Below are 23,827 nucleotides of genomic sequence, written 5' to 3'. Positions count from 1 at the left end.
TGTTTCTATAAGTGACATTCTACTCTTTTCGCCATGTAGTGTCAGCTACCGGGCTAGGAATAGTGGGTGTGAGGGATAAATTAAAGCAAACACAGATCTTTGATTGTAAGTTTAGGTCAATTGAAGTCAGTAACACCATTTATTTGTATAGGAAACATGACAAACAAAAGTCTCATATTGTAGAATTGGTGTGATTTAGAATAGTTAGTATAACCTACTTGGTCCATAACTGATTAGCTTAAAATTTTAAGTGTAGGTGAGCTCAACTGGATCTATTGACAGGTTGGGGCTCCCTCTTGGCAAAGGTTCTGCTACGCGCTTACAATTCAAGTAGTAGTTTCTCTCCAAGTGAAGCAGAGTCAAGTACGAAGGAAGTGAGTTTGTTCCTGGACATTAACACATGATGGGGACAGGATGGTTGTATACATACAAACTTAGGCATTGCAGTACTGATAATCTCTGACAATTGCCAGCCAATTCCTGTTAGCTAAGGCATTTAAGATGACACGTTCCTGTGAACTCATCAGTAATAAAAGAAACCAAAGGTTTGGAATATCTGCAAGTTCTCATTTATACTAACTCACAACACACCTCAAACATCTCCTCTCAGCCCTACCTAGAAAAATGAGGGGTTTCATGTGCCAGTCTGTGGAAGTAACTTCAGGATGCACAATTCCTGATCCCCGGTCGGTCATTGTTCCTAGGAGAGTTCCAGATCGAGCTCTGGCGGATTCTACTGGTCTTTTAAACAAAGGCAGGTACTCAAGACTCGTTGAGGCTCAGGGTATTGGTGCAGCCACAAGCAAGAGTAGGTCAGTTCTGGTGCATACTGATAACAGAGGACAAAACCAGACTGCTTCAAAAGCCATACAGCAACTGTCTTCCCTGGATTCCTCAGATAACGTATTCCAGGTCAGAGTTGCTGCTCTTTCTTCTCTTTACATTTTTGCTATAGCTTACATGAAGAGTTCGTGCAATCCTGGAAGGGGTAAGTATCATTGCGTTGGGGAATGAAGAATTCTAACATTTAACTGCTGATCAAATTGTGAACGTGAAAAATTGAGAAACACTCTGACTTGCATGGATGATCAGGAATGGAAGGATTTCGGTTGTGTATCAAAATGAGTATCTCAAATGATCTAGTTTCAGGACTTGTGGTTGCAGGTTGTTGTTATGAGGGTGTCGCTTCATTGTCAAGGCTGTGCTGGCAAAGTAAAGAAGCACCTGTCCAAGATGGAAGGTACTCACTCTGGCTTGCTCCTGAGTTCACACACGCACACACGCATGCATGCACGCACGCAGTCATGCTCATTCATGGTCTTAATTGTGTAAAGTTGTTGCACAAATAGTACTTTTGATGCTTCTCTAACCACACTTTTTATGAACTAAACTGGTGCTATCGACACCATGACTATATCTAGATCATATGCTTTCTCCTTCACTGTGGTTGACAGATTTATTGCTGTATAATTGCACCGATAGGTTATTAATCATATGAGACCAGTAACATGGTAAGTGGGATGTGTCATCAAGGATCACGGTCATTTGCATACTATCTTGGCATTAATATATAAGACAATATCACGATCAATTGCAATCCCTACATCTCAACATTAGACATTCTTTTATATGCATTACTTTGTGTTCAAACTGAAGTAATTCGAGTGATGAATCACCATATTCTTTGGCATTGACTCCAGGAGTAACTTCCTTCAGCATAGATCTGGAGTCAAAGAGAGTGACTGTGAGGGGACATGTATCCCCAGTTGGAGTCCTGGAGAGCATCTCAAAGGTGAAGAGAGCTGAGTTTTGGTCTCCTCCTTGAAGAATTGAAGAAACTGTCTTCTTTAACCTTCCTCTAGGAACTGTTTCAACCTGGTGGTCCATCCATTAAGATAAGAGAAAATTGGCAAAAGAACAAAAAAAAAAAAAAAAAAAAAAAAACGATGAAGACATCGATTATGCGTAATGGCCCCAAGTCAGACCGATAGTGATGTTGTGTGTTTTGACAGGAAGGCTTGGACCGATTGCTTATTTCTTCTTTCTTGGGCTATTATGCTGTCCCTATTAGAGACAAGTGCACATGTTTTTATGATTTATGCTCAATGGTACTAAATTATTGTTGAAAATTCTTGTACACATGCTATATGTGATTTGCCTGCAATCCTGTCCAAGCTAACCGATCACTTTCCCAAAGAAAAAAGATCATGGGAAAAGTATAGAACGGTTATACCATGAAATGAGAACAAGCCCGCGAATGGGGTTCTAGTCTATCGCAAGATTAATACATTGAATAGACATATTGTCCCTTCTATTTGGATTCGAACAAACCTCTATTATCAGGATTTTGGTTTTTCACGATAGTCAACAGAAAAAGAGACAAGAAGAACGGATATTCCCGAGCAGTACTGGAATAGGAATATGGACATGCATGCAGACCAAAAAGATATTCCCAGCGTCGCTGCCCCGTTCACAGGTTCGAAGTCTTCCAAGGGAGGGCCCAGAGGTCCTGTTAGCATGAACCCATTAGTAGGCCATGTTCTGAGTTCTCTCTTCCTTCTGCTGTCTTGGACTATGCAAGTGCTCATCCAAGACATCGCCATTCTTATATATTAATAAATTCCAATCCAAGCTTCGTGTAGATCATTCATTCACAGGAAGCTTGGAATTAATATTAAAAGAAGGCTTGCATTACAACCACCGCCTGAACACAAGGCGTGAGAGAAAGAAAAGGCTTCATTTGTCATCCTATGCTTGTCATTTCACGCCAACCCGCATTGTCGGTGTATATTATGTTTCACATATGGTAATTGCATATCTAATGCCAATTGTGTACCAATTAAGAAGCAAATATTACGCATAAAGATGGTCTTATAAGACAGCTGAGACGCAATAGATGAGCTGGGCAATCCAAAATAAATTAAGATGTCCTCCACATGACTTGTCGAGTTGACGTTGCGACGGAAGATTTACTTATTTTTTTTCTTTTTTTTTGGTTGGTCCTATTTTACTTTAACTTTTACTTTCAAATTTTTGTCTTATCTCATTGTAGGGCGTGGGAGTCAAAACCCACATTTGAAACTAAATCGTCCCTATTCCAATCCCTGAGAATGTGGAAATTCGAACTCCCACCCGCCCTTCCGTGTTGGAAGGATGGCTACTGGGGCAGTGGTTGAAGATTTACTTCTTTCACGTGTTCATAAATCTCAAGCCCGAGTATCTGGGATTGGAAAAAGGAGTGAAAAGATTATTCTGTCAACTCTCTTGATCAGGATAAATTGTCTAGTGAATCTGTCGGTACATATAACACACTCATTCAGTCCGTTCTCCTTGATTAGACATGGATGACCTGCTTTGATTGGTCTAGAGAGGTTGACAGAACCGGACAACGGTCGACTGCATAAGAAGAAAAAGAAGGCAAGAATCTTGGACCGCCTATAAACTCTGAATACGTCAAAATGAGTCGATGACTTCTATATGCGGGGTGAGTTTCCACATATCAAGCCAAAACCAACTTCTGTTTCACTGGCATACTTTTTCGCCTTTCGCTTAGACTTCAGCAGTTCCAAAAGCAGTAGACCCAATTCCAGGGCATGCATGGCCCGAGGAATAAGAGAGAAAGAAGTTAAATTCAGGACATGAAGGCTCTCGCACGGTGAATCGGCAGCAAGCAAACGGCATGTTGGTCAAACAAAATAATGGAACTTGGAAGTGGATAAGGAGAGGGATCGATAGCTGTTGCCAAATAATGCATGCAAAGTTTAGATTATCGTTCAAGCAATCGTTCCCACGCATGGCTTGACTGAGTCTTCCATTCTGAACGCATCCCGCATACCAGTACAGATTCATTCTCTTGCAGATATGGGCGCGCGTGGCAGTTCTGATCAAAGTCGGACGATCATCTCTAATGTTTATTGTTAAGATATTCGTGCACCATCAGAGAGGTATGCATCGTGTCCCTTCGTGCTCATTTTTAGTCATTCCTTTCATGGTCTTTGTCCGAAAACAGGAAAAATTGAGCTTTGGTGTTATCGTAGGGTCCTCGTCCATTTGATCGTTGTGATATTAAACGGGGAAGGTCTTAATTCAGAGCGCTCTTCCTTACATAACAATTCAACGTCGCCAGATTCAATGAACCTGATCGATTCTTAGTCAACTCCTTTGCTTCTAATCAGTTTCTGCAGCAGTTTTAGAATTAAAATAAAGAACTCACTGTATTCAGAGGTCAGAGAGGAAGCAGTCACACCTCATCTGTGACGCAAGAAAGGGTCGGGTTCTGGCTTTCTTTTTCTTCTCCTCATCATTTAATTGTTTGTGGTTGTGGCTGTCGGTCACTCTCGGCTCTGACTCTTGATAAAAAATTATTCTGCTGGTAATCTTTCTTTTTCTTCAGTCATTTTCTTTTTTCAAATGGGTGATAATTCTCTTTCAATCGTCTGATGAAGCATAGGGATGGATCTAAAAACAAATTGGAAAGATTTGGGGTGGGGTGGGGGGAGAGAGAGAGAGAGAGAGAGAGTTCTAAAATATACTCATGGGACGATGGTTTTGATTCTTTAAATGAGTATTTTAGTAGAAAAGTGAGAAGACCGGTTAAAATCGATTTTCCAACTTCTTTTTGGTGCCTCTTATGGTTGTTCACAAATTTTAAAGTTTTCTTTTGGTCGATCAAGAGTACTTCTTTTACAATGGTCAGCGCTTGTTGGTGCTTCTAGTTTTCTGATGTTGTTAAGGTTGTAAAATTTCTTCTCTGTTCATGGATTCAATTTGTGGTCCACGAAAGTCATGTTGCTGTTTCCCTTTCGTTGATTCCTCTGTAAAGGGGAAAGGGAGATGAAGAGACTTCTGTTCCCTCAAATTGTCTGTTTAACAACACCAGAGATAAAAAGGCCTTGCTCCCCTCATTTAGCTATCATATAGAACAACACGAGCAGCATCCATTTGATGCTTATACTCGTCCTTTCTTATTGTGGAATGTAGTACCGAGGACTATTTGTATGCTTAAATGGTGTCAACTGAAGTATATTGTAATATCAGTGATAATGATAATGGTTAATAATTCAGAGGGAAGATTTAATCTTTCTTTTCAATCAATTCAGAGAAGAAATGCTTCTAGGACTCTTGTTGCAGATAAAGCCAACGTAATGGCTACAACTCCATTTGTGGGTTGCTTTTGACTGCACCTTTTCTTTTCATGAGTTATGACAATGGTAGTTACCTCAGTAGTATTCCTTCTATCACTGCAAAGTGGTTCTTGTCTTCGATCAATTGAAGGTCGGTTTTGCTGTTTCAAATGTAGATGCACATCTTTCCCTTCTCTACTAATCAATTTCCACAACTAAAGAGCGATAAGCATTAACAGAAAGGTCGATCTGAAGGAAATGAATTGTTGAAAATGTCTGACAACCATCTTTGCTTGCTAAGCCTTATAGTTCATTGTCAATCTGACATTGGTTTGCACAGAGAAAGCAAAGCGTTAGATAAAGTTCACTAGATTATTGAAGGAGGAATAAGTCAGAAGTCAGCAGAAAGGATAATGTCAGATTCCAAAATATACGTTCCTGCCAATGAGCATGAAGTACAGACAGCTAAAGTCAACTCTCTGATAGAGTATATAAACACCGAACTAATGTGATAACAAGTGGCAATCCAGTTGCCTCGAGTCAATGCTTACAAATTTAAGCCAAGTCTCACAAGATTTAAGAAACCTTTTCCATCATTGGACGGTCGCTTGATGAATTTAGATCGAATAGAGATATGTATACATTCTCACTGTGGAAGGCTGGGGCTTATGTCACCTTAAACATTTGACTTTAAATTCCCCTGTAACTATATAAAGTACAGTTTCCAAACCTTCCATGCTGCAGGTACTTATTCCTCTTCCAGTTGTTTTATCCCGTGAGTATCTTCATTTCCGTAGAGCTCATCTTAAGCTGATGGCTTGCTTTTTCCTTGATTCCATCAACATCTATGCCCGAATGTGATTATATTCTACCTTCGAAAAGGAAACGGAGAATTTTATGACCCATCTGAAATAGGAAAATTTGATTCTTAAGCTCTTAACAGTGCAGTGCTGATATAAGCCAACCGTTGATATTCATCATTCATAATACTTGTGTTTGCTTGTCTGCAATACAGCTTGTCTCTGATCCCTTGTCACGATGAGTCATCGTATCAGCAGCGACGTTGGGGCACAGGAAGCCGACATAACAAACAGAGCTTCATCGCAATTCCATTCAGAGGCACCGTATATTCACAAAGTGGGCATCCCTCCAAAGCAGAGCCTTCTGCAGGAATTCACAGCCACAGTGAAGGAGACTTTCTTTGCAGATGACCCGCTTCGTCAGTTTAAAGATCAACCACAGTCAAGGAAGTTCCTTATTGGCATCCAGAGTGTTTTTCCCATTCTCGAATGGGGAAGGCACTACAACCTGACTAAGTTTAGGGGCGATCTGATTGCTGGACTTACCATAGCTAGCCTTTGCATTCCCCAGGTAATAGTGAAAAGCAACTTTTAAGAGCTAGATAGATTAGCTCTTTGCACTCTAGTTCCACTTCTTATGGATTCTTTGTCCATGTAAACTAGGATATTGGGTATTCAAAGCTTGCAAATTTGCCTCCACAATATGGACTATGTAAGTATTGTCTTCTCCTCTTTTCATTAAGTGTACTTGTCAGCTTAGTCATTTTGACTAGATAAGTGATATGCCCTCCATTGCACTACAGATAGCAGCTTTGTTCCCCCTCTTATATATGCCTTCATGGGGAGCTCGAGAGATATTGCCATAGGGCCAGTAGCTGTTGTTTCTCTTCTGCTTGGGACTCTTCTTCAGAACGAGATTGATCCGGCTAAAAATCCCGATGAGTACAGACGCCTGGCATTCACAGCGACATTCTTTGCTGGGATCACTGAGGTCATGCTCGGGTTCTTCAGGTACATCACCCCAGTTGGGATTATTTGATGTGCATTTCATTCCTTTATCTTTTTGTTTTGGATGAGGCTGTTTTTGGCTCGTCTGGTGAGTCAAGTGATTTTTTTTCTCTTTACTCTTACTAATGGATAACACTATTTGCATTTCTAGACTGGGTTTCTTGATCGATTTCCTTTCTCACGCTGCGGTTGTTGGCTTTATGGGCGGTGCTGCCATCACCATTGCTCTTCAACAGCTCAAGGGTCTGCTGGGCATAACAATATTCACAAAGAAGACCGACATAGTGTCTGTGATGCGATCAGTTTGGGGTACAGTGGATCATGGGGTAAGTCAAAAAATTCAACTACTCACTTTATCTACTATATAGAATAACTGGCCGCCTAAGTATTAAACTTACTCTATTGACTACTGCTTTCTCAGTGGAATTGGCAGACAATAGTGATCGGAGTGACATTCTTGGCCTTCCTTCTGCTCACCAAATACATAGTAAGAAGTCTGTTTTGTTCTTTGTTGTTAAATCCTGACTGGATCTCTTCCTAGCCATTTATCTCAATTTCACTTTCTATTACATCAGGGTAAAAAGAACAGGAAACTATTTTGGATAGCTGCAATTGCCCCTCTGATCTCCGTTATCGTGTCCACTTTTTTTGTGTATATTACTCGCGCTGACAAGCATCATGTTGCAATAGTAAGAACACTTCTCTTTGGTATTGCTCTATTTCATCTGCATTTCATTTTAACTCATTCCATTGATGATAGCAGTTATATTAACCCCGCCAAATACAATTTCGTCTGAAGGTGGGTAAAATGAAAAAGGGTGTGAATCCATCTTCGGTGAATGAAATCTTTTTCACCGGCACTTATCTTGCCAAAGGCTTCAAGATTGGCGTTATTGCAGGCATGATTGCTTTGACGGTAAGAAACCTCTCCATAATTTCAGCTTAGTATTGGAGTTGTTATATGTGATTCTCTTTCCTAACTTAATGATATCTGTAGGAAGCCGTTGCAATTGGGAGGACATTTGCTACCATGAAGGACTATCAGATAGATGGTAATAAGGAAATGATAGCACTAGGCACAATGAATGTGGTTGGTTCGATGACATCCTGTTACATCGCTACGGGTATGAAAGGACAAGTACTAAATTCTACATCGTGTTATAGAATTTTTCAATTATATTCACTGGATTATTTGCACTTCGTGCAGGATCTTTCTCTCGTTCTGCTGTTAATTACATGGCTGGTTGCCAAACAGCAGTCTCTAACATTGTCATGTCCTGTGTGGTGTTGTTAACCCTGGAACTCATCACACCATTATTCAAGTATACTCCAAATGCAATTCTTGCATCAATTATTATATCTGCGGTGGTTGGCCTAATTGACATTGAAGCGGCAATACTGATTTGGAAAATTGACAAGTTGGATTTTGTTGCTTGCATGGGAGCCTTCTTTGGGGTGGTTTTCGTCTCTGTTGAGATAGGCCTCTTAATTGCGGTAAGAATATCAGGAACATTTGCTAGTCTTTAGATAATTCTCATTCTCTGTGTGTATTACTAAAGTAGATTTGTACTTTGGCAGGTTTCAATTTCATTTGCCAAAATACTCTTACAAGTAACAAGACCTCGGACAGCCATTCTTGGTAAGCTGCCGAGGACGACTGTTTACAGGAATATATTGCAATATCCGGAAGCAACAAAGGTTCCAGGAGTTCTGATTGTCAGAGTTGATTCAGCCATCTATTTTTCGAATTCAAACTATATCCGTGAAAGGTACTAGATAGGAACGAGAGCGGAGGGCAAAATTGGCCCTTGTTTGTCCTTTCTAATTTATTCTTGGCCAACTTTGCTGAGAACTCCATGATTTCCATTGTATATAACATGCATAAATTAATAAGTCTAACCATGAATAGGGGACGAGAATTCTGTGCCGGTGTCTTAGAGCAGCTATTTACATTGGCATGACTTGATTTTTTCAGGGTATTGAGATGGCTTGGCGATGAAGAGGAATATCTGAAGGAGAATAATCAACCAAGAATCCAGTACTTGATCGTGGAAATGTCTCGTAAGCCGTTTCTTGCATGACCAGCTTTTCTTTTCCTTTTTTCCCATGAACAATACCCTTGCATGTATTTTGACATTATTATATGTGCGTACAGCCGTTACAGACATTGATACTAGTGGCATACATGCCCTTGACGAGTTGCACAAAAGCCTCACAAAGAGGGATATTCAGGTAAGCTATGCTAAAACGTGTTGCTTCATGCTGTTTTAAATTTGTTGATGACATCTCGCCAACCCTACGTTGAGTTATTTTTTTGGTCCATTTACTTTGTGATCATTTGTCAACGTCACTTGTTTTGCCAAGTAATGCTCTTTAAATTGAAATGAAACCTAAATATTCTCATCTAGTGTCCATCTCTCCTGCCCCGACCTGCAAATCTCATAAAAAACATTTAAGTTTTTGGGCAAATTATTGCCTCAGTACAGTTATCTAGCTATATATCTATTTCTCGTTATTCTCAGTGTCAAGCAGCTTATCTTCACTCATGCTCAAAACATGATATTGGATTTGGCAGCATAGGCCCTATAAGCAGCCGGGCTTTAGCTCATCTCTTGATTGCATTCCGCTTGTACAAACTACCATCTTACATTGTACATGATTAATTTTTCCGTATTATTCTGCAGCTTGTTCTTGCAAATCCAGGGCCGGTGGTGATGGACAAACTTCATGCGTCCAAGTTCACCGACGTGATTGGGGAGGATAAGATCTTCCTTACCGTATCAGACGCTATTATGACCTGTGCTCCCAAGATCGAACAAGCCTAATTGTCCCATTTCATGCTCCATAATTTCCATAATTGTCTTACTTGACAATCAAGCAGATTGGGCACTAACTGAGACTTGTCTAGACCTTGAAATGGTGTATATAGACCCATAATGCTAGCCAAAGGTCGTGTTTGAAGTTTGTGTTCATGAGTCAGTGAAGAAATCAGAGCGAGTTGTGAAATTTTCACGGTGGCAGGACAAGAAATGGGCGTGAATGGTGAGTGATGACATAAGCTTTTCTCTCTTGTGTGGTTATTGCAATGTCTGCACATTTTGTCTCTAAATTGTTTGGCGTGTTTGTGTTCTTCTTGTTGACTCCTGAACGAAGTGGGACAAATAAATGGAACGTGGTGTTCCACAGTTGTTTTTTCTTCTATCCCAATCTCTTTGTATATGCATCATTCATTCAAGGATATCAAAATGTCTGCAATCATCAAATCCAATGATGGGAAGATTCGTTCATTCAAACGTAACATCTCTGTAGATAAGGACGAAGATAGGGGTACACATTTAGATCTCCTTATGCCGTGTTTGGTCATTCAGATTCAAATTGAGATAGAATAAGATAAGGTGAAATTTGAAATCCTCCAAATATCGTATGGATCTATCATATGTTTGGTATAATTTAGGATAGGATCTTTGAAAATGCTGTAAAGAAGATTTATGAAATTTGGAAAGTTTTTCAATTTTCCACTACAAACATTTCAGCAAACGTTTTTAGAGAAGAGCATGAAAACCGTTTCCTCCATTGTCATGGACGGACAAATCAGACAAATTGGACTTGACCCACATCGGCTGCGATTCGTTTTTTCCTGGAGTCCGAGTTGTAGCTTTTTGAATATCTGAGAACCGAATTGAGGAGGTTCTGAGTTTGTGTGTGGGTGGGTATGAAAGAGAGAGATGCCGAAGAGGACGACATGCAAGTACTTGAGCGAAGACACCGCTCTTGATTGTACCGACCCCGATCTCTTTGTTTACTACTGCAAGCACTGCGGCTCTCATATCCTAATCACTGCTTCTCTCTCTGTCTTTTGTGCTTGATTCGATATTCCCTTGCTTTGAATCTCTCGGGGAACTGAATTCCATTCGTTTGAAAGATACCCAGTTGCAGCAAACACCGAAGAGGATGGTACAAATGGTAATGAGTAGATAGACCTGGCGATAAGTGAGAACAGATCGTTGAATGTCATGGGGTCGAAGCTGAATGGGACAAGGAGAGAATTGACAGTGAAGATGGAGAGGTTGTAAGGGGCGTTCTTGATGAGCTCGAGGGGGCATTTTGGAGGGGGAGCAAGGGGAAGAAGAGTGAGTGATAGAGATGACGCCGGTGGAGGGTTGTGTGTAATGTTGATGGAGCCGTGGTTATTAAGTTATGTTCAAGTTTTCTTTTCTAATTCGGGCTCGTCACACTCTCTACCTTAGATTTTTTATCCGACTTGTTATTTGGATCTATCTGGATTTATCTAGTCCCAGAGGATGTAGCCAAACATCGGAAAGGATAATTTGTTATCCTATTCCGACATAAATTTGGATTACCAAACATAACCTTAGAAAAACATAATTAGATTGTAGTGTCATACACATTTTCACTACCATGGATCATGTAGAGAGAGCTTCTTCTCTTAAAAAATTGGGAAAATTACCGACTACCATCAACTTTCTCCTAGCTACTAGCAATATGGACTTTCTTACTTTGATAACAAGTGTCGGATACTTGGAGTGCCAAAATTTGGCATGGAGGGACACTTAAGTACTAGATGTTAGGAAAGTGACACTTAAGTGGCAATGGCGAGAAAATCTAATCAAAATGTTGATGTGACAATTTTCCGGCGAAGCAAGTGTAAAATGACGTCGTTTTGTACTTGGATGTGGTTAGACAAATGCAAAAATGATGTCGTTTTATTATTGACATGAGTAAATAATTAATATAAAAATTAATTAAATTAAATTTAAAACTATTTTTTTTAAAAGAGAGAAATGGAGATTGCAAGCGGCAAGGGCTATGTCCTTGTTGTCGCCTCCACTCCCCGCGCGTCGCCAGGAAGGGCTGACGACATCGGCCAACCAGCGAGGGCTTGCGACCCTCCCCTAGATCTGGTGAGGGTTGTCGGCCCTTGCTTAACTAGGCCAAGGGCCACCGCCCATTGGGGCGACTCACCTCTAGTCGATCGGGGTTACTAGCCCTTGGCTAGGGCTCGACGACCCCGACTAACCCCTCCCCCCCACCGTTGCCAACCCTTTCCAAATGACGGCGAGGGCTAAGCCTTTAGCTGCCTGCAACTATTCATCTTCTTCCTTCTTCATTCTCATTTTTTTCTCTTTACACTTTTTTTAAAATTTAATTTAATTACTTTCTTATATTAAAATTCAAATCCATGCCAAAATGACATTTTTGCTTTTTTTTGCTAAATCAACTCTCTAGCGTGCCACATAAACAAGTAAAATTAATAAAAAAATGTTACATAGGATTTCTAGTAAGATTTGCCGAATATAATATTCAAGTGTCTCATTTTTTTAAAAAAATGGCACTTAAGTGTCACTTTCCTAACTTTTGGTACTTAAGTGTTCTCTCGTGCCAAAGTTTTGGCATTGGGTGTACTTTTAGCCTTCTATAACATATACTTAGAGAAATCATTTCATGCGATCTGTTCCATGGCTGACTTGGAGAAACAAGCCGAGCACTTTTCAGGATAATGGTGTGCCGCACTAAATAAGGAAATATGTTTTCAACATAATGTAATCCAAGGATTCCGATTGATGACATATAATGTAACTCTTGTATAAGACAGTCTCTTATATTCTAAGTCTCGACAACAAGTGTCAACTAAGACAATGAAGGAAAATTACAGAAAGTATGTGGTATGCAGATCATGGTATGCTTTAAGAGGATGTGAACAAGATTTTGACAGGTCAAAGTTTGATGGCCAACCTCTTGGTTCCTTTGCTCCAGTTGCTAGTTCAAACTTCATGGTGCAGGTTGTTTTCAGCTATAAAATAATAAAAAGTATAAAGTGTAATGGAATACTATGTAATAATTAATTGAGGAAAAAGTCGACACGTCAAATTATTAATTAAACATTAGTAACTAACTCAAATGAGAGCTAGTAACCTAATATTATGTGATAAATTAATGGGATATAAGTTAACAAGTCACTCTAAAGGTTGGTAATTTTTAAAATGAGTTAGTAAATGCAAAGAGTTGTTAACAAATGACATAAAAATTGATAACACAAACGATAAAGTTGGTAAATAAGAATATATATTGGTAAGTAACTCAAATGAAAGGTAATAACTAAAAACTGGTAGATAATTGAATTTGGCAATAATAGATAAGTCACTCTAATTTAGATTGATCACTTCATTTAAGAGTTAGTAAATCCGAACCATTAGTAAGTTATGAAAATGAAAAGTTGTTAAGGCTTCATTTATTTCATGGAAAATGAATGATTTTAAAAATAATTTTCTAAAAATGATCTTTTGTATCATTTTCAAAAATAAATGAACAAGATATATTTTAGCTTCCATGAAAATATTTAAATATAAATTATTATTGATAATGAAAATATTTTTCGTTGACTAATTATTTCAAGCAAAAAAATCTATTACTCACAAGAACATATTTTCCAAATAAATTATTTTTCTTAAAACAAACGGAGTATAAATTTATTGAAGTTACTTATTCTCAAATTATCAAGAAAAGTTGGCAATTTTGTAAAACTGTTGAAATTTACCGGCTGAAGAAAAATCCGTATATTTTGATATGAAAGAATAGAATTCTGCTTTTCATGGTTATAAAGATGCTTATGTGAGCTTATACTACTAAGGACACATTCACTATCAACACAGGAAAACAAATAATTACAAATATTCATCATATTCATATGTGCGGCTGGATTTCGGGAACCACTTAACCAACAAACAAAACTATCAACAAAAAAAATTGCAATTTGATAAATAAATAAAGTTAGTTTAACCCGAATAGCAAAAGAATAAATGAATCTAAATAAATCAATCGTCAAATGATGTGTTTTATATAATCATAAATAATTAGGGGGACTAATAGCAAAAACAAATCATATGCTTTATTTTCCTTCTCTCTATATTTTTACTTTTTTAATGCTTCATTTTGGTTGAACAGGTTTCTTCAATCTCTCCGGAGGTTCTGAGCGCCTTTTTGCGTGGCCCACGACCCATTCTTCTGAGCCATCCGATTGTTTGACCTTCTCTTCATCTCAACTCCTCATCAATTCCTGATCATCGCTCGTAAATTTATTATTATCATCGACGACGCTGCATGGCGATCTCCAAGATATGGTGGAGCCCAGGCCCAGTTCGTAGTTATACTCTTGGCGCGACATGGGGTCGGACAGCATCTCCTAGGGCTCGTGAAGCCTTGAGGAGCATCCTCGTCGACCCGTCTTTCATCGACGAGTCGTGGCTCGCGTCTGGGTGTTACTGGAGTGCCGGCGATCTGTACGCTTTCTTGATGTCACCAGCGCTCGTGTTGTTGGGGTTCAGCGAAAAGAGCTCATAGTAGTTGGAGCCATTTTCACGTACCGACTTGGTCGCTGACGAGTGATGATGACAATGATTTGCATGAGATGATGATCCTGGGTTGCGGCCTTTGTTCGGGAGTGGTGAGACTGAGAGAGAGTGAGTGAGAGCTGAGACGTTTTTAGGGTTGAAGTGAGAGAGACGGTCATGGATGATCTTGGAATTGAGTTGTGGCTGAAGAACAACAAGAGACTGGTCAATGTTTCATGTCCTCTTTCATAAAATATTAGGTACGACCACGTTGAGTTCGAGGTTACACGCGTTCTTGTAGTAAATATCAATTTGGGCAATGACCCTAGTAAATTATCTCTCATCATCAGGGGAAGGTTCTGCTGCATGCGTACATTTCAAATAGTAGTTTCTCTCCAAGTCAAGCGGAGTCCGACACGGAGAAAATAAGTTCGTTCCTGAACATTAACACATGATGAGGACAGGTTGGTTGTATACATTCAAACGTAGGCGTTGCAGTACTGATAAACATGGATAATTGCCAGCAAATTCTTGTTAGCTAAGTCATTTTATATAATATGTTTCCGTGAAAATCATCAGTAATAAAAGAAACCAAAGGTAATATACATTTATGATAACTTGCCGCACACCTCAAGCATCTCTTCTCAACCCTACCTAGAAAAATGAGGAGTTTCATATGCTAGTCTATGGAAGTAACTTGAGGATGCAACATACCTGATCCCTGGTCGGTCATTGTTCCCAGGATAGTTCCAGATCGAGCTCTGGTGGATTCTATTGGTCTTTTAAACAAAGGCAGGTATTCAAGATTCGTTGAGGCTCGGAGTATTGGTGCAGCCACAAGCCATAGTAGATCAGTTCTGGTGCATACTGATAGAGGAGGACATAACGAGACTGCTTTCCTGGATTCATCAGATAATGTATTCCTAGTTGCCGCTCTTTCTTCTCTTTACACTTTTGCTTTGGCTTATAGAAGAGTACGTGCAATCCTAGTAGTGGTAGTCATCATTGTGTTGGGGTAATGAAGAATTATAACAATGAACCGCCGAACCAATTATGAACGTGAAAAATTGAGAAACACTCTCACTTGCAGAGATGATTAGAAATGAAAGGATGCGGTCGTGTATCAAAATGAGTATTTTAAATGATTTAATTTTAGGACTTGTGGTAGCAGGTCGTTGTTATGAGTGTTGAACCTTGCGGAAACGTGGTACAAATATAACTCACAAAATATAACTTTCACTATTACAATATTTTCTCACACCACATACAATACTCAGACAACTCTACACAATTTCTCTCACTCACGTGCACACATAGCACACTCTACTCAACACATTCTCAAGACCCCTACACACACCCCCTTGGACTTCTTACTCACACACTCTTAGTTGGACACACAAATGAGGAGCAAGTTACTCCTATTTATAGGATGGAAAGTTGGTGACTTTCCTAACTTTCTACACTATTCTAGAAGTATTATTATTATTTTATTATAGCCTCACAACTAGATTTCTTTGGAGAATTCTAGAAGTGGTGCAGCTTTTCTTGATGGATTTTGCTAGAACATTCTGGACAAGGGAGAGATCTAGAGAAATCCAGAGAGAGAGAGAGAGAGAAATCTGGAGGAGAGAGATGGAGAACTCTAGAGAGAGATATCTAGAGAACTCCAGGAGAGAGAGGCGGTGATCTTCAACACTCCCCCTCACCGACTGCTCTCTCTTAATTTAGATATAGTAGCCGTGCCGATGTTGCTTTTGGACTCTTCAATTGCCTTCCTCTATTCAGCATATTGCGAAGCTTCCTCATATGTGGATGGCTCTATGACTTCATCTCTAGTTGCTTCTCCTACTGCGACTTTCCATTGAGTTTTGTGATCTTTGAATTTTTGCAATGCCAATTCATTATGCCCTTTAGTCTCCTTTTCCTTCTTCTCACTCAATTCAGTCTTTGTATTCACATATCTTTTATAAGAATTTTGAGGTTGGAACTCATTCGATCAAGCCTCTCATTTGTGATTTTCATTTCGTGCTTCAACCGATTCAGTCCCATCCGAAGATATCTTGATCCTTTTTCTCATAAAATTTCTTCTCCTCGATCTTATTCCACCTATCCTTGCACCATGGGATGTAGGGTATAGATGGCCTCCTTTCCTCAAAGAAACCTTTCTTCTTCATCCTTCTATCTTATCATCTCATCCCTTTTCTTCAACATATTCTCCATCTTTACTTCTCAAGCTTCTTTATCATTCCTTGCATCTCTTGCAATTTCTTTTCATGATTGCTTGTCGGCGTTGTTAGTTGCTTCTTTGAGTTCTCCCTTGGCTTGCTCTTATTTAGGGTCAGAACTTGTCGAATTATCCAACTCAACTATACAAGCTGTTGCAAGCTCTTCGTGTTCCTTCATTGCAACAAGCGCTTGAAAATCCCATTTTTCTTTGCTTTCAATCTCCTTCTTGCAGGAAATGACGACATTTCCTTCTTCCTGCCTGTACCAACATAATCGAGTAATATGTCCTACCTTGCCACAAACGTAGCACCGTTTGCTACGCCTTTTGTTGCTCTTATCTTCGTCGCCGTCGTCACAATCTTGACGAGCTCCCCCTAGCTGATAACCCTTCTCTTCTGGTTGCCTCCGCCAATCTCCATGATTTTCCATGGTTTGCCATCTCTTGCACCTGCTCTATTTCTATTCTGGCCCTTGAACCCTCTTTTGTTACTGAAGAGGGCACTTTCATCCTCTTTAATTGTCACCTTAGGAATTTGTTTATCTAAGGCCTCTCGATTGGCCAATATATTTTCCAACTCTGTTAGAATTGGCTCATTTACCCATCCACGGGTGGCCGTAACAATACCGTTATACTCCGGCCTTAACCTGTGAATTATTATTCTTCTCATTCTTGTCTCAGAGATGGCGTTCTGATGATCTAATTTTGAAATTTCTTCGCAAATAGATTTAACTTTAGAAAAGTATTGACTTACCGTCATACTTTGTTGCAAGACTGAGAGGAGCTCGTTCTCCAGGCATTGTAACTTGGCATCATTTGTCCTTGCAAACAGCGTCGCCAAGTTATCCCAGGCCTCACTCGGGGTCTTCGCACTCTTTATGTGTTGCAACAATTCATCTTCAACAGTTACGGCAAGAACATAAAGAGCCTTACCTGATTCGACGTTCCACTTTCTTAAATCACTATCATTTGTGGGTGGTGTGGTGTTGTTGTCGCCAACGATATCCCATAAATCTTGTCCAAGAAAATAATACCGCATGCGGGTACTCCAATTATTATAATTGAAGTTGTTGAGCTTCTCCATCCCGTTCACCGAACTCGAGAAATCCGCCATTAGTGACTTGAGTATAATGCCCCGCACTATACCAAGTAAGCTTGGTCCCGGACCAACCGACTTCACAATCCCAGATTGTGCACTGGCATAACTCCGACGTACTCCGCTCCTTGGCTCGATGATCCTGCCCGCCTTGCTCACTTACAATGGTCCCCGACCACTGTCTTCGCACGGTCTCCGACAACCTGCTCTAATACCACTTGTTGAACCTTGCGGAAACGTGATACAAATATAACTCACAAAATATAACTTTCACTATTACAATATTTTCTCACACCACATACAATACTCAAACAACTCTACACAATTTCTCTCACTCACGTGCACACATAGCACACTCTACTCAACACACTCTCAAGACCCCTACACACACCCACACACCCCCTTGGACTTCTTACTCACACACTCTTAGTTGGACACACAAATGAGGAGCAAGTTGCTCCTATTTATAGGATGGAAAGTTGGTGACTTTCCTAGCTTTCTACACTATTCTAGAAGTATTATTATTATTTTATTATAGCCTCACAACTAGATTTCTTTGGAGAATTCTAGAAGTGGTGTAGCTTTTCTTGATGGATTTTGCTAGAACATTATGGACAAGGGAGAGATCTAGAGAAAGAGAGAGAGAAATTTGGAGGAGAGAGATATGGAGAACTCTAGAGAGAGAGATATCTAGAGAACTCCAGGAGAGAGAGGCGGTGATCTTCAACAATGAGGGTGTCTCTTCATTGTCGAGGTTGTGCCAGTAAAGTAAAGAAGCATCTGTCTAAGATGGAAGGTGCCCATTCCGGCCCATTCCCACAACGCACACGCATGTGTCACGGCTCGAAAGTTAGCATGTCCAAGAGGTTTCCATGGCACGGGCGTGACACGTGATGACCCTCGACCTATGTTCTCGAGATGTACAGTATTCTCCTAGGGGCGGGTGATACCGTATTTGTATGCATACGTTATAAATGCGAGTAGCTGGTAGTTGGCCATAAATGCATATAGCTGGTAGTTGGCTATGAATGCAAGTGGTTGGTAGATGGGAGGTGCAATCTCCACCGTTAGATCTAAGGGAGATCTACGGGTAGGGTTTGCCTTATACTTGTATATAAAGGGGTGTCCTCCCTCATTGTAACTCATTCACAACATATATGAAAATCTAGAGCTTCTCTCTCATCAAGTGTTTATCTCTCTAGAAGTTCGTTGTGAGTCGAGTGTGAAAGGCTGCTTAGGGTAAAACCTTAAGGCCGCGCGGTGAATCAAGAGTTGATCGAGAGTTGATCGATCGCCCGTGACAAGTGGTATCGGGCTGATTTGCGATCCAAGTGCAAGTGCAATGGCTGATCCACGATCTGATGAGGCGCTAGTCCTGGGTGATGACTGCGCTGATCGTGGGCGAAACGCCGAGAAGAGCGGCGTCAAGGGGAAGAAGAACCGTGGTGGTTCAAAAGAGCCTATGGGGGATCTTGCACAACGGATGACGAAGCTAGAGTTGTTCGTCTCCGATGTCCAAGGATCGGTCGACGATCCGACCTGCACCGTGGACGGAGTTGACGCCGGAAGGGAGGAGCTGGTTGCGGAAGTGCAAGAGCTCAAGACCGGCATGGGAGAACTCCGCCATGAGTTGCTGGGGACCTTACAGGAGGAACTAGCCCAACGGTACGAACCCTTTGAGGCTGCAATGGCGGCCATGCGCGCGGAGATTGCTGAGCTTACGGGTAAGCTCGCGGAAGCACAAGCTGCACGTGTGAACGGTGTCATCAAGGTGCAAGGTCCACGGGTGGACACGCCGAAGCCAAAGGAATTCCGGGGCTCGCGGGTGGCCAAGGACGTGGACAACTTTCTATGGTACATAGAGCGATACTTCCAGGCCATGGGAATCAACGACGACCAAATACGGGTAAACAATGCATCTATGTACTTAGCGGATAGTGCTTTGTTGTGGTGGCGTCGTCGGTCGGATGATAGGTGCGGGAATCCTATCGCGACCTGGGTGGGTTTCGTCGAAGAGTTCCGACGGAACTACTTTCCCCCTTATGCGGAGGAGGAAGCTCGTGACGAGCTGAAGCGTCTCGAGCAGAAGGGCGGTGTGCGCGACTACATCAAGCGGTTCTCGGAGTTGCTACTCCAAATCCCCTCGATGAATGAAGTCGAAGCGTTTCACCAGTTCATGGGCGGTCTCAAGCCATGGACGAAGCAAGAGTTGAAGCGGTACAACGTGGGAGATCTCACTACGGCCATGACCGTAGCCGAGTCGCTCGTGGAGTACAAGGCGTCGCCTTCCACATCCCGACCGGACACCCGTCTAAGGGACAAAGGCACTGGTGGGGGAGATCGGGGTAGATTCAACAATCGCCCGACGGGAGCTAGACCACCGAATGGTCCTCATCCTCATCGGGCCAATGCGGGATAAAATGGAGGTGGGCAAAGGAAGGTACGTTCATATAGCTGCTTCTTCTACGACGGCCCACACATGGCGCGGGATTGCCCGAACAAAGCCAAGTTGGCCGCTCTTTGCAAAGAAGACGAGCCTAGGGAGGAAGCGCGATTGGGATCGCTGCGACTCCTTAGCACGATCAAGGCCAAGAAGGCGAAGGAGCCTAAGGGCTTGATGTTCGCGGACGTGAAGATCGGAGTGACCACGATGAGTGCACTCGTGGACACGGGAGCATCCGACATCTTCATCTCGGAAGAAGCCGCGAAGAAGCTTAACCTACGGGTTGAGAAGGGAGCCAGCTTGCTCAAGACCGTGAACTCAAAGGAAGTCCCTGCGATCGGGGTTGCAAGGGACGTGGAGCTACAACTCGGGTCATGGAGAGGCAAGGAGACTCTAGAGGTAATTCCACTTGACGACTACGATATTGTCATTGGAATTAAATTCCTAGATAGGATCCATGCTGTTGTAGTTCCCTTTGCGGAATGTATATGCGTGTTGGACAAGAGTAGCCAATGCGTGATTCCGGTCCATCGTGAGTCGGAGCGTGATCGAAAGATGATCTCGGCCATACGACTCACAAAGGGAACAAGGAAAGGAGAGGTGACCTTCCTGGCGACCTTGAAGATCGAGGACGACAAGGGTGAAGGGAAGGAAGTCCCGACGGAAGCAACCCGAGTCCTCAACACGTTCAAGGATGTCATGCCTTCAGAGCTGCCGAAGAAGCTGCCACCCAAGAGGGAGGTGGATCACCGGATCGAGCTAGTGCCTGACGCTCGACCGCCTGCCATGGCGCCTTACCGTATGGCGCCACCCGAGTTAGAAGAGTTGAGGAGGCAACTCAAGGAGCTGCTCGATGCGGGCTACATACGGCCGTCAAAGGCCCCGTTCGGTGCGCCGGTCCTATTCCAAAAGAAGCACGATGGGTCACTCCGGATGTGCATCGACTACCGGGCGCTGAACAAGCTGACCGTGAAGAATAAGTACCCGATCCCGCTCATTGCGGATCTCTTTGATCAACTTGGGGGCGCTAAGTGGTTCACCAAGCTGGATCTTCGATCGGGTTACTACCAAGTTCGGATCGCCGAGGGGGACGAGCCGAAGACAGCCCGCGTGACGCGGTACGGATCCTATGAATTCCTGGTTATGCCGTTCGGCTTGACCAACGCTCCGGCCACCTTCTGCACAATGATGGACAAGGTACTCCATCCTTTCCTAGATAGGTTTGTTGTGGTTTACCTAGACGACATTGTCATATATAGTCGGACGTTGGAAGAACATGTCGAGCACATAAGGCAGGTCTTCCAAACCTTGCGCGAGAACGAGCTATTTGTCAAGCGCGTGAAGTGTGCCTTCGCCCAAGAAGAAGTTCCGTTCTTGGGGCACATCGTCGGGGGTGGACGTGTGTGAATGGACAAAGCAAAGATTCAATCGATCGTCGAATGGGAGCCGCCAACGAAGGTACCTGCGTTGAGGTCGTTCTTGGGCCTCACCAACTACTACCGACGGTTCGTGCGGAGTTACTCGAGCATCACCGTGCCACTCACGGACCTACTGAAGAAAGAGAGGGCGTGGGAGTGGACGGATCGATGTCAAAGAGCCTTCGATCGATTGAAGACCGCCATGACCGAGGAGCCGGTGTTGGCATTGCCCGACCACACCAAACCTTACGAGGTAGAGACCGATGCATCAGATTATGCGATCGGTGGTGTTCTTATGCAGGATGGACATCCGGTGGCGTTCGAGTCCCGAAAGCTGAACGACACGGAGCGTCGATACACCGTCCAAGAGAAGGAGATGACCGCGGTGGTGCACTGCCTTCGGACGTGGAGACATTACATCCTGGGATCGAAATTCGTCGTGAAGACGGACAACGTGGCCACGAGTTACTTTCAGACCCAAAAGAAGTTGAGTCCGAAGCAAGCTCGGTGGCAGGATTTTCTGGCGGAATTCGACTACGCGCTGGAGTACAAGCCGGGGAAGGCCAACTCCGTGGCAGACGCGTTGAGTCGAAAGACGGAATTGATGAGCCACACGGTGAGTCGACCAAGCTGCCCTTGGGTCGACCGCATAAAAAAAGGGCTGGAGCATGATCCAAGAGCCCAAGCTCTCATCGGGTATGCCAAGGAAGGTAAGACCCGATAGTTTTGGTGTGAGGACGAACTCCTCTACACCAAGGGAAGGCGACTATATGTACCCTTCCATGGGAAGTTGAGGAAGGAAATCTTGCGCGAGTGCCACGACTCGAAGTGGGCGGGTCATCCAGGGATCCACCGCACGTTGGCCCTCGTCGAAGATCGGTACTATTGGCCACAAATGCGCGACGGCGTGGAGGCATATGTGAAGACTTGCCTGGTTTGCCAACAAGACAAGCTGGAGCAACGATCGTCGCTAGGTTTGTTAAAACCACTTCCCATCCAATCCCGTCCATGGGAAAGCATTTCCATGGACTTCATCGTCAACCTACCCAAGTCCGAAGGGTGTCGGACTCTGATGGTGGTGGTTGACCGGTTCTCCAAGTACGCAACCTTTGTGCCTGCGACAAAGGATTGCCCGGCCGAGGAAGCGGCTAAGCTATTCATGAAGCATGTGGTGAAGTACTGGGGGGTGCCACAAACGATCGTGAGCGATCGGGATCCCTGCTTCACGAGACGTTTCTGGTCCGAAGTGTTCAGATTGCTGGGGTCAGAATTAAACATGTCAACGAGTTTGCATCCCCAAACCGACGGTCAGACGGAGCGGGTCAATGCACTCTTGGAGATTTACCTCTGGCACTACGTGAGCACGACGCAAGTGGATTGGGCGAAGTTGATCGACGTAGCCCGGTTCTCCTACAACTTGCAAGGAGCGAGTCGACCGACCAGAGTCCGTTTGAGGTTGCAACTGGGCAGCAACCGAACACCCCGAGCACTATTGCTTCGGGTTACCGGGGGAGTAGCTCGCCCGCGTACAAGTTCGCCAAGAACATGCAAGAAGAGGCGGACTTGGCCCGGGCGTGTCTACACAAAGCCTCCAAACGCATGAAGAAATGGGCGGACAAGAAGCGACAACATGTGGAGTTCCAAGTCGGGGATCAAGGGTTGGCCAAGCTGCACGTGGTTCTTCGATACAAGGACGTGCACAAGGGGTTGATCCGTCGCTATGAGGGGCCATTTCGAGTGCTACAACGGGTTGGAAGAGTCGCATACAAGCTGGAGCTACCGCCAAAGCTAAAAGTGCATCCGGTGTTCCACGTAAGTATGCTCAAACCCTTCCAAATTGATGAGGAAGACCCGGATCGAGGAGAGTCTCATCGAGCACCGCTCGGGGCAAAGACCTCGTATGATCGGGAAGTTGAGACCATCTTGGCGGACCGAGTCATACGAAAGAGGTATTGTGCGCCCAAGCGCGAGTATATGATCCGATGGAAGGGTCTTCCGGAGAGCGAAGCCAATTGGGAGCCCGAGGAGAGTCTTTGGCAGTTCAAGAAAGAGATAGAAGATTTCCATGCCGAAGACGCGACGAGGGCGTCGCCTGATTAGGTGGGAGAGAATGTTACGGCCCGAAAGTTAGCATGTCCAAGAGGTTTCCATGGCACGGGCGTGACACGTGATGACCCTCGACCTATGTTCCCGAGATGTACAAAGATTCTCCTAGGGGCGGGTGATACCGTATTTGTACGCATACGTTATAAATGCGAGTAGCTGGTAGTTGGCCATAAATGCATATAGCTGGTAGTTGGCTATGAATGCAAGTGGTTGGTAGATGGGGAGGTGCAATCTCCACCGTTAGATCTAAGGGAGATCTA

General features: G+C 43.1%; 3 protein-coding genes across 5 annotated transcripts; 2 read left to right on the top strand and 1 right to left on the bottom strand.

The window, feature by feature from the left end:
• The first annotated feature begins 539 nt into the window (after positions 1 to 539).
• On the top strand, positions 540 to 1,905 carry LOC104420857 (heavy metal-associated isoprenylated plant protein 35). Its single transcript, XM_010032630.3, has 3 exons — positions 540 to 912; positions 1,165 to 1,240; positions 1,701 to 1,905. Exons 1-3 carry the CDS (start codon positions 625 to 627, stop codon positions 1,823 to 1,825), a joined length of 489 nt encoding a protein of 162 aa, XP_010030932.1. The 5' UTR covers positions 540 to 624; the 3' UTR covers positions 1,826 to 1,905.
• A 1,639-nt stretch (positions 1,906 to 3,544) lies between these two features.
• LOC104419925 (sulfate transporter 1.3) lies at positions 3,545 to 10,132 on the top strand. Of its 3 annotated transcripts, none has more exons than XM_018863151.2 (14): positions 3,545 to 3,944; positions 6,139 to 6,494; positions 6,587 to 6,635; positions 6,727 to 6,934; positions 7,083 to 7,257; positions 7,353 to 7,418; positions 7,507 to 7,620; positions 7,731 to 7,847; positions 7,929 to 8,055; positions 8,139 to 8,425; positions 8,510 to 8,700; positions 8,907 to 8,992; positions 9,087 to 9,163; positions 9,616 to 10,132. In XM_018863151.2, the coding sequence occupies exons 2-14, from the start codon at positions 6,162 to 6,164 to the stop codon at positions 9,754 to 9,756; spliced, it is 1,971 nt and encodes a 656-aa protein (XP_018718696.1). In that variant the 5' UTR covers positions 3,545 to 3,944; positions 6,139 to 6,161; the 3' UTR covers positions 9,757 to 10,132. The 3 variants fall into 3 exon arrangements, with proteins under 3 accessions (XP_018718696.1, XP_039157997.1, XP_039157996.1); XM_039302063.1 differs by lacking the exon at positions 3,545 to 3,944 and adding an exon at positions 5,672 to 5,867; XM_039302062.1 differs by lacking the exon at positions 3,545 to 3,944 and adding an exon at positions 5,861 to 5,898.
• A 6,748-nt stretch (positions 10,133 to 16,880) lies between these two features.
• Positions 16,881 to 17,618, bottom strand: LOC108957181. Its single transcript, XM_018867488.2, has one exon. It carries the CDS (start codon positions 17,616 to 17,618, stop codon positions 16,881 to 16,883), a length of 738 nt encoding a protein of 245 aa, XP_018723033.2.
• Positions 17,619 to 23,827: the final 6,209 nt, after the last annotated feature.

The sequence above is a fragment of the Eucalyptus grandis genome, chromosome 9, assembly GCF_016545825.1.
Source record: "Eucalyptus grandis isolate ANBG69807.140 chromosome 9, ASM1654582v1, whole genome shotgun sequence".
Lineage (NCBI taxonomy): Eukaryota > Viridiplantae > Streptophyta > Magnoliopsida > Myrtales > Myrtaceae > Eucalyptus > Eucalyptus grandis.
This window is presented reverse-complemented; position numbering and strand designations above follow the sequence as displayed.